Raw genomic sequence first — 9936 nt, forward strand, 5'->3', positions numbered from 1 at the left:
ATGACGTCGGACGCAGTGTTTTAGGTACGCGGTAAGATTAAGATTTGTTAATTAGTATTTAATCAAAAACGTAAAAATCAATGTATTATATAAAAATGTACCTAATGGGTTCTGTAAAAAGCTTGTTCTAACAGTTTTCGTAAACGATTTTAATTTTTTTTACTAGACTAAATTTTCAATAGCAATAATTACTATTTCTGATTCTTCCTGCGTACCTGTACTTGTGGTCTGTATGCTACCAAAGTTTAATTTTTCTCTAAAACTGAACTAAAAATAAAATAATAGATATGTTTGGGAACATTACATGTTAAAATACCACATATTTTTTGAAAATAAATCAAAACAGTATCTATTATTCTGTGTCATTAACATTATAAATGAGAAGATGTTTTTTAGTTTGCTCATTCCTTCACGTGGGTTGGATCATCATGGGGTGATACATAAGTCATGAAAACATAGCCAAGCTAAAACCCTAAACTCGAAACAATTTTAATCAGTTTGATTACAATTGTTTATGTAGTGTGTCTTTATCAGTATAACAATAATACGTACTAGGCTCCTTGATGCGTATCAGATTTGGATTAATTAATATAGTCTTAATATTAATAGAATTTGGGTTAATTGTATGAAGTACTAACCTGTTTAGCTTCCCGTACTTAACAAGTACCTTATGAAGTCAATCCTACTCGACAGAGATGAAAACATTTTTCTGTCCATCATATCACGTATGTGTTTTGTATTGGCTACACAGATGCCGAGAAAGTGTTCGGACAATACCTGCCACATTTCCAGTACGCAGGTATTTTTAACCGATTTGTCTCTTTGCCTTAGTGTTAAAATCAAAGGAATGCCCTTGGCAAGGTTTCAAAATTATGTAGTTGAGAGGTCGATCCAGAAATGTATGCTGAAGTCGGACGTCCCGTATGATCCCGTATGAATTATAAGTATTATTTTGATATTGAATTGATTTGTACTTTGAGCATAACTTTATGAAATGTTTCGATTGTTTTCAAGTAAAGAACAAATAAATTTATAACAAAATGTTTAATAAATATGAAGAATAAAATACTCTGCGACATGTTTAATGAGTAAAACGTGGAGCTGCTGAGTTTTTCGGGGAACTATTTTCCAAAGGCTGGTGTTTTAGCTTTACTTGTGGGTAACTTGATAAATTATATTGATTCAAAATGGGTAATTATGATTTAATTTTAGGTATCGTCATTGAGATATCTACGGAACCTTAAATATAAAACATTTTAAAGTACCCGTCTATGTAATCTAAAAAATGTTTTAAATTATAAAATAGATAATAAATTAATCTCTTTGAATCGATAAAGTTTAAATAAATAGGGTCTTACTATCGACAGCAAGTTCAAAGCACTTTAGTGCGGGATCGTTTCACGATGTTGTGCTACGTGCTACTTTTGGCATTTTCGGTGGCGGCGAGCGCCCAGACCTCGCCCAACGCGCAGCTCGTCAAGGAATTGCTGCAGGCAGACCCGACACCGCTCCATTCCGACAACATCGTGCAGGATGCGTTGCTCGATGCGGTAAATTGCTATCGTTAAATATCGTTATGTTACTTTGTTCCTGTCTAAACAGGAAATTTCGTTTTGATATTTCTTTCAAATATTTAACAGAAATCTTTATAATCATTACATAGTATAAAACAAAGTGGCTTACCGCTGACTGACTGTCCCTGTGCATGCTTAAATCTTTAAAATTACACAGCGGATTTTGATGCAGTTTCTTTAATAGATAGATAGATTCAAGAGGAAGGTTTATATGTATAATATGCACATATACATATAATATACATATAATACATGCACAATATAGTAGAGACACACTGATAAATTTAGAGATTTCTAAAGTGATGTCGTAAAATATAAATATATTTTTTTGCGCTTACGCTGGCTGAACCCTACGAGATAGATCAAAATAATGTACAACAGTATTGTACACCTTAAGGTCTTCAAAATTTCCTCGATGGTATATGTCTACCTCTTAGGGATAACCCATAATAACGATTTTTTATCCTTTACTTTTTACGAGAAATAATAGTAATTAAATCGAACTGTATAAGCTGTTTCTGTAATTTAACAAACATTTAATTTGTATTTTGTACGTGTATATTACTTCGCAGTTGGTATTTCGATGGTGCATCGGCGGGACAGAAATTCCGGCATAACTTATAAATTTCGAAAAATATAAAACATTTGGCCGATTTTCCTTTTAAATTATAATTTTAATGTCGTTTGGTAAACTAGTAGATATTATATTTAATATAATATTCAATTTCATTCGAGTAAAATAGAAGTCGTAGATTGTTACAATTATGAAGGCATATGTTATTATGGTTGTAGCCGGGTCTTATCCGCAAGTACGGCTACCCAGTGGAGGTGCACAACATAGTAACGGCGGACGGGTACGTGGTGCAGGCGCACCGCATCCCGCACGGCCGCGACGCCAACAACCGGCCCGGACCGCGCCCGGTCGTGCTGCTCATGCACGGACTCTTTTGCTCCTCGGCCGACTTCCTCGTTCTCGGCCCTGGTAACGCACTAGGTAAGCTACGCAGTGCGACCAGTATGGAAACCCTCTTTCGAATAATTCATTATTATAAATCGTCTTTTAAATGTGGATGATGTTGATGAGTAACCTCTGTTATTTTTTTTTCATTAAGCTTACGTGCTCGCGGAGGCGGGATACGACGTGTGGCTCTCCAACGCGCGCGGTAACTACTACTCCCGTCGGCATTTGTTCCTCGATCCCGACGACCGCGAGGGGCTCCAGTTCTGGAAATTCAGCTGGGATGAAATAGGCAACCTAGATCTTCCCGCTATCGTTAACTTCATCGTCGTAAACACCGGCCAGCAAAAAATGCACTACATCGGCTATTCTCAGGGGACGACCACATTCCTCGTTCTGAACTCTTTGAGGCCTGAATACAACGATAGATTTATATCTTTCCAAGCTCTTGCGCCGTCTGCGTTTGTCGAGAACAATGAAAACAAGTTACGAGAGATAATGGTCCAATTCGAGGATGTGTTGGAGGTATTATTATACTCTGTATATATTTTGTCCTTATTCTTTTAACTGAGCGCGGATGGCCAAATTCAAAACTATGAGGAATAAGAATAATTCTTACGAGTCTCAGTCCCGATTGATTGATGAAAACTATAACTGCATCATTTGATTTTCTTTTGCAAAATCAAAATTCCTAGCCAAGGATCTAACCCGTTGATTCTGTAACTACCACATTTATTAAATTATTACAACCACAGATTTAGAATATCCTAGATACCACAGCCATTGGACCGAGCGTAGCCGGAGTTTCTGCTGTAGTTTGTGTTCGTGTAATTGTGCCATTATAAACAGTTAAAACTCTTCTAAGGTCGTATGTCGAGCCAATGGAATTGTCGAAGTGCAGATAATTATTTTAACTGACTAATAAAGGAGAATATATTTATATAAACCAGACTTATAAATATATATTTTTTGGAATGTTAATTAACGTTTGCTCCTTTTAGTAGATCAGGGAAGTTACATTTCTGCAGCGGGCTGCCGAAACAAGAAATTTTGAAAATCATTTCATGAAGTATGGCTGGGTTTACACAGTCGTAGGTATATAATATATGACACGCTCGGTTTCCATACTATACAATGAACGTGCGGTATCTAGCCTACTCTAAATCTGTGATTACAACACGCCTTGGTATATAATTTTTAAAATGTATAGCTGGACGAGGATGAGCATGTAGTAGTAATGGGGATAGACATGACATTATTGAAAATATTTATAAAAGGGGGAATTTTGAGTTTTAATGTATTAACTACCTGTGATGTTTTTGATTCATAGACACACACACACCTTGCTATGCTTCAGGGATAATAGCACAGTTTAAAAAAAAAGATCAAATTGCGAAGCAATAATTATGTTACATAAAAGTATTGATATGTAAAAATAATCGATTTGCTGATTTAATTAAATCAAATGCGTTATTTATTTTCTAATGACTTTTCTTCTTGTTTTCTGATAGGTCGTAGCATTTAACCTGGGATTCGGAGAACTAATGGGAGGAGAGGGTTGGCGCCAGATTTTCACCGCGTTGGGGTTAACGTTCTGCAACGACCAGTCTTTCCTCCAACCTCTCTGCGTCGCCGCTATTCTCGGCACGGGAGAAATCGAGAATTTCAACAAAGTACATATTTCTTTACAAATTACATCAATAATATACTGACAGTTATCTAGTATAATAAAAGTTTTTCTATCAGATGCAGCTTTATGCGAGTCTTGTACGTTACTGAGCTATACATTGATAGTTTACTTTAATACGGGCGTTACTTCCAGACGATGCTACCCGTGTTCGTGGGCCACAACCCGGCCGGGGCCGCCCTCCGCCAGATCGTCCACTACAGTCAAGTACTGCGCTTCAACCGCTTCGCTCGCTACAACAATGCCAACCCCCTCACCAATCTCGCCCAGTACGGCAGCCTGACACCGCCCGAGTACGACTTGTCCAAAATATCAGTACCGGCGTACCTGCATTACGGGAAGAACGACGCTCAGAGCGATTTCCGAGACGTACTTCTTCTTGGCGAACGACTCGGTAACACGGTCGGCGTCTACCCCGTCGAACGAGAAACGTTCAATCACTTTGACTTTATTTGGGGAGGAGACGTCAGGACGCAGCTCTATGACAAGTTAGTCGACTTGATGAGATCCGCTGAGAGAGCGCTGGATCGGAATTCAGAAGTGTAAATATTTATCGGTTCCAACATAAATGCGCTGGATCAAAGTAGAGTATGTACGTTTGCACAACAATAAAATAAGAATCAAACTGAAGTGTCATTCAAATGTAGTTTTAACAATATATTTTGTACAGTCGACCTAAACTAAGAAAGTAAGACCTGTAGTCTATTCCAATCGAAGAAGGAATAAAGATAAACAAGCCTCAGCTTTACGTACGCCACGCGATTGGCTAAGGCTCAGCTATGCAGTGCACTGCTCTTGCTGAATATATAATACAACACTATTCCACGAAACTACATATATCTACTTTGAATTTAAGTTCAGATAAAACATTTGTCCACGAAAAAAATGGCAATGAGTTTTATAGATTATTATTTGAGCTCTCGAACAATTATGTCCCGTCAATTCGATTTGTTTATTTGGCTTTTGCCGTCTCGTGGTACACTGGAACAACGAAAATATTATATTCTCATACGGTGTACTACCAATCGCAGAGGATTGCTATGAAAGTAAGGGTCCACGTCCAGTGAGGCGTCAAATCCAAAGTTGTTTTAGTCGTCTATGATATAACCAATAACTATCGGCAGGTATTGTTTTTGAAATTAACTTCAAATATCGAAATAATTGGTACGTATGACTTAATATGCAATATCGTCACTGTCATAAAAAGTAGATTGTACAGGAGAGCTACTTGTGAAGAAAACAGTATTTGATATAAAAAACAATAGTTACTTTACTCCAAGGAATGTATTTTTTATTTATAACGGCTATTATTCTTAATAAAGGGGCGCAGAATTATTTTTGTACTTTAATTTAGTGATTAGTTATTCAATATTTTAATTTATACTGACACTTTACTGTTTTTAAATTAGTTCTAATTAAAGTGTCATTTTATGCTCATAAGTGTATGGAAATACAAAAATAATAATAATTCATATTTTTCATCTAACCGATCATTATTCGGTGGTTTGGTTATAAAATACGTATTCAGAATTTTCATTTTCATTTTTATTTTTCATTCAGAATGCAAACCGTAAATATATAAAAAAAATAACAAACAATAAACATTATAATAAACAAAAGTTTTTGTGCACTTCGAAATCAATAAACATAGTAAGAACAAAACATATTTCTCAAAACGAGTTTGTTTCAAATTTTGCTGGCAGATGAGGTCATAGGATGAGTCTATCACATAAGTATCACTGATCTCTGTTTGGTATTTGTCTCGTTATACTAAAACTGTTTTTTTTTGTAATTATGAGATCCTTTGAACCGAGATGGCCCAGTGGTTAGAACGCGTGCATCTTAACCGATGATTTCGGGTTCAAACCCAGGCACCACTGAATTTTCATGTGCTTAATTTGTGTTTATAATTCATCTCGTGCTCGGCGGTGAAGGAAAACATCGTGAGGAAACCTGCATGTGTCTAATTTCAACGAAATTCTGCCACATGTGTATTCCACCAACCCGCATTGGAGCAGCGTGGTGGAATATGCTCCATACCTTCTCCTCAACGGGAGAGGAGGCCTTAGCCCAGCAGTGGGAAATTTACAGGCTGATTATGTTTATGTTTATGAGATCCTTTAACGATCTTAACGATAAATCAGTCTTAATGAGATTATTTGAAATTAAGAAAACAATCAGCTTAACTATATTATTTGAATGCTGCTCACTTGAACAATGCTATCGATGCCCACGCCTCTATGATAAAAAAAACTCATGAGTCATACTCTTAAATTAAAAATGGCTGATATGTACGCACATGTACATTAAAACAAGTATTGATTTTTCAGCTGACCGAAACAGTTGCCTGTTACACAACAACATTTACTTAGCCGTTTTCATCATGATGTTCTTAATATATTTTTCCACTAGCTGTTACCCGCGGCTTCGCTCGCGTAGAATATTAAAAAATATTTACAAATTTACTTATAATATTAAGTGAATGTAAGTTAACCTCTTTGTATATATGGGCGCTCGGCCGTGCTGCCATCTGGTTTCAATGTATGTAACAAAACAAAACTATCCATGAGCGTTCGCCGTGCTGCCATCTGTTGTCAATATATGTAACAAATCGAATAAAACTTATAATCTGTAAAGAGACATCTATCAGCTAATTTGGGACTTAATAATACAGGAAATATTATTATCTACTCTTAGCAATAAAGTAAGCAAAATGTAGAATAATAAATTGTAATTCATATTTTAGAATCAATCTTAGATAATACTAAGTTATATTTCTTATTTTGGAATGTAGAATGTATCAAGCAAGTCATTAACATTTGTTTTGTACCTATGGCGTTTTAAGCCTATGATTTCCGGACAGATTTATTATAATAAATAAGGAATTAAATAAATTAAGATTTAGTAGAAGTTTTGGTTATGGCAATTATTAACTAATGCTGTTTAAATAATTTAGAAATATAAATATGATCTATTTTTGTCATAAAATTTATTTTAATAATATTGAAATATAAATATGATTTCTTTTTGTCAAGAAATTTGTGAATTTGATTTGTCCGGTATATTTTTAATATAGATAGTGATAAATAATTAAGCTAATTACAATATATTTCGATTTTTTATTTAGGATCAAAAATAATTTTATATTATTTTTTTATTATTATAAGCCATTAATAGTTATTATGTTTGTAACAAAATAAATATGGTCTTGTTGTTGATATAAAAAAAGGATGTTATAGTTTAGTTAGTAGAAAAGTAAGTTCAGGCGGGCATGCCTCGGACAATTGTAGAACCAATCACTATACAATTATTACTATTAATATTAAATTTATTAATGCAAAAAGTGTTTTTCTGGATTTCTACATGAATCCCGGGGAGAATTCTGGCGAATCGCCGACATATACCACATTGGTGTGTATTTCAGCCCTTAGGGTAAAATATCCAAAAACGCTTAAATGCGAATCAACTCATTTTTAATCGGTAGGCCAAAAATAAAGTTTCCTGCTTCTAACTCCAAAAATGACGGTCTTCCAGACTATCCTATATACGAAATGTCACCTCTATTTCCCTCCTTAGGCGTAAAATATCCAGAATATAAATAGGTATCAACTAATTTTTAATCGGTATCCTAAAAATAAAGTTTCATGTTTTTCACTTAAAAAAAGATTGACTTCCATAAAAACTTTCAACCCTTTTTTCACCCTCTTAGTGGTAGATTATCTAGAAACTCTTAAATACGTATTTACTCATTTTTTATCAGTATCCCAAAAATATAGTGAATGTTTCTATCTTCAAAAATGAAGGACCTTTATACAAACTTTCAACCCTTTTTTCACCCCGTAGGGGTAGAATATGCAGAAACACTTAAATTAGTACCTACTCCTTTTTAATCAGTATCCCAAAAATAAAGTTTCATGTTTCTAACTTAAAAAATAGCGGACTTCCATACAAACGTTCAACCCCTATTTCACTCCTTTAGGGGTAGAATTTCCAAAATTCGTTCCTTAGTGGGTGTCATGATATGTTAGTTTATAAGTGTACATATAAGTTTTATGCTTCTAGTTCTAAAAATAACAATACTTTCAACAATTTATAACCTTTCATCCCCCTTTTCAACCCTTTACAGCTCTTTTTTCCAAACAAAAAGTAGCCTATGTCCTTACTCAGGCTCTAAACTATTTGTGTACCAAATTTCATTTAAATCGGTCCAGTAGTTTTGGCGTGAAAGCGAGACAAACAGACAGACAGACAGAGTTACTTTCGCATTTATAATATTAGTATCGATTGCTTCTCTTTCTGGTGCATTTAAGTCAAAGTCAAAGTCAAAAATCTTTATTCAATATAGAAGTGTTTACACTTGCTTATTGATTGTCAAAAATCTACCACCATGTATATATATATATTTAGGAGCTTCCTTTAACTATACAACTGGCTGGAATGAATAAAATAAAAAAAAAAAACTAAAGCGCGCGAAACCGTATCAAGCCGTCATTACTTTGGCTTTTTAGGCGCGGACAGTAAGGTCAATATTGGCGCGACTTGTAATTTGTTAAAAGTGTTATTTGTGTTTTATTTGGATTTGTAAGCTCAACTGAGTAAGTAATTTACTTCAATATGTATGATTTGGTGATTTATTTATGTTAAGATACATTCGATGTTAGAACTGTTTTGTTTGTTAGTAAATTGTTTAAACTAACTTACATTCTTGTCTTTTTTTTAATCTATTTCACTTTTGTACGCTAAATATATATTATTAATTAATCTAAAGTCATTTTTCTTGCAAAAACGAAAAGGTTTTAGGTTAGGTTAGGTAGGTAACGTCATTAAACACATAACATAAAACATTCATGTCGATAGTTTAAATTTCATTTGAAAAGCGTCATAAAACAAACAGTGACACTTTTGGAATCGCGGTATACAAACAATATTTAAATTATTATTAATCCTAAAAGAAAACGAACTCTAAACAAAAAGTGTCGATTTGTTATTTAAGTTAATCGTAAGTTTACGTAAACAGAGACTAGAACAAAACGTAAATCAAAACTTAAAATGATGGTTTAAGATACAAAATAATTGTATTTTATAAGCAACGACACGTACTTATCCCTTTATTGTCGTTGTAAGAACGGAGGGGAAAGGTTCGTTTGGTGTCGATCAGCAAATACAGCCCTCTTTATCAAGACTTTTTCAATCGCTTTAACATTAATTAAATTTAAAAGACAAAAACAACGTCTTGGCGTCGGTAGGTAGGTAGGTAGGTAGGTAGGTAGGTAGGTAGGTAGGTAGGTAGGTAGGTAGGTAGGTAGGTAGGTAGGTAGGTAGGTAGGTAGGTAGGTAGGTAGGTAGGTAGGTAGGTAGGTAGGTAGGTAGGTAGGTAGGTAGGTAGGTAGGTAGGTAGGTAGGTAGGTAGGTAGGTAGGTAGGTAGGTAGGTAGGTAGGTAGGTAGGTAGGTAGGTAGGTAGGTAGGTAGGTAGGTAGGTAGGTAGGTAGGTAGGTAGGTAGGTAGGTAGGTAGGTAGGTAGGTAGGTAGGTAGGTAGGTAGGTAGGTAGGTAGGTAGGTAGGTAGGTAGGTAGGTAGGTAGGTAGGTAGGTAGGTAGGTAGGTAGGTAGGTAGGTAGGTAGGTAGGTAGGTAGGTAGGTAGGTAGGTAGGTAGGTAGGTAGGTAGGTAGGTAGGTAGGTAGGTAGGTAGGTAGGTAGGTAGGTAGGTAGGTAGGTA

General features: G+C 35.1%; 1 protein-coding gene across 1 annotated transcript; it reads left to right on the forward strand.

Annotated features, from left to right (window-relative positions):
• Positions 1 to 1380: 1380 nt before the first annotated feature.
• On the forward strand, positions 1381 to 5511 carry LOC113402625 (lipase 1-like). The gene is made up of 5 exons (XM_064220598.1): positions 1381 to 1550; positions 2367 to 2568; positions 2687 to 3057; positions 4044 to 4205; positions 4355 to 5511. The coding sequence occupies exons 1-5, from the start codon at positions 1404 to 1406 to the stop codon at positions 4763 to 4765; spliced, it is 1293 nt and encodes a 430-aa protein (XP_064076668.1). The 5' UTR covers positions 1381 to 1403; the 3' UTR covers positions 4766 to 5511.
• Positions 5512 to 9936: the final 4425 nt, after the last annotated feature.

The sequence above is a fragment of the Vanessa tameamea genome, chromosome 4 (assembly GCF_037043105.1).
Source record: "Vanessa tameamea isolate UH-Manoa-2023 chromosome 4, ilVanTame1 primary haplotype, whole genome shotgun sequence".
Taxonomy (NCBI): Eukaryota; Metazoa; Arthropoda; class Insecta; order Lepidoptera; family Nymphalidae; genus Vanessa; species Vanessa tameamea.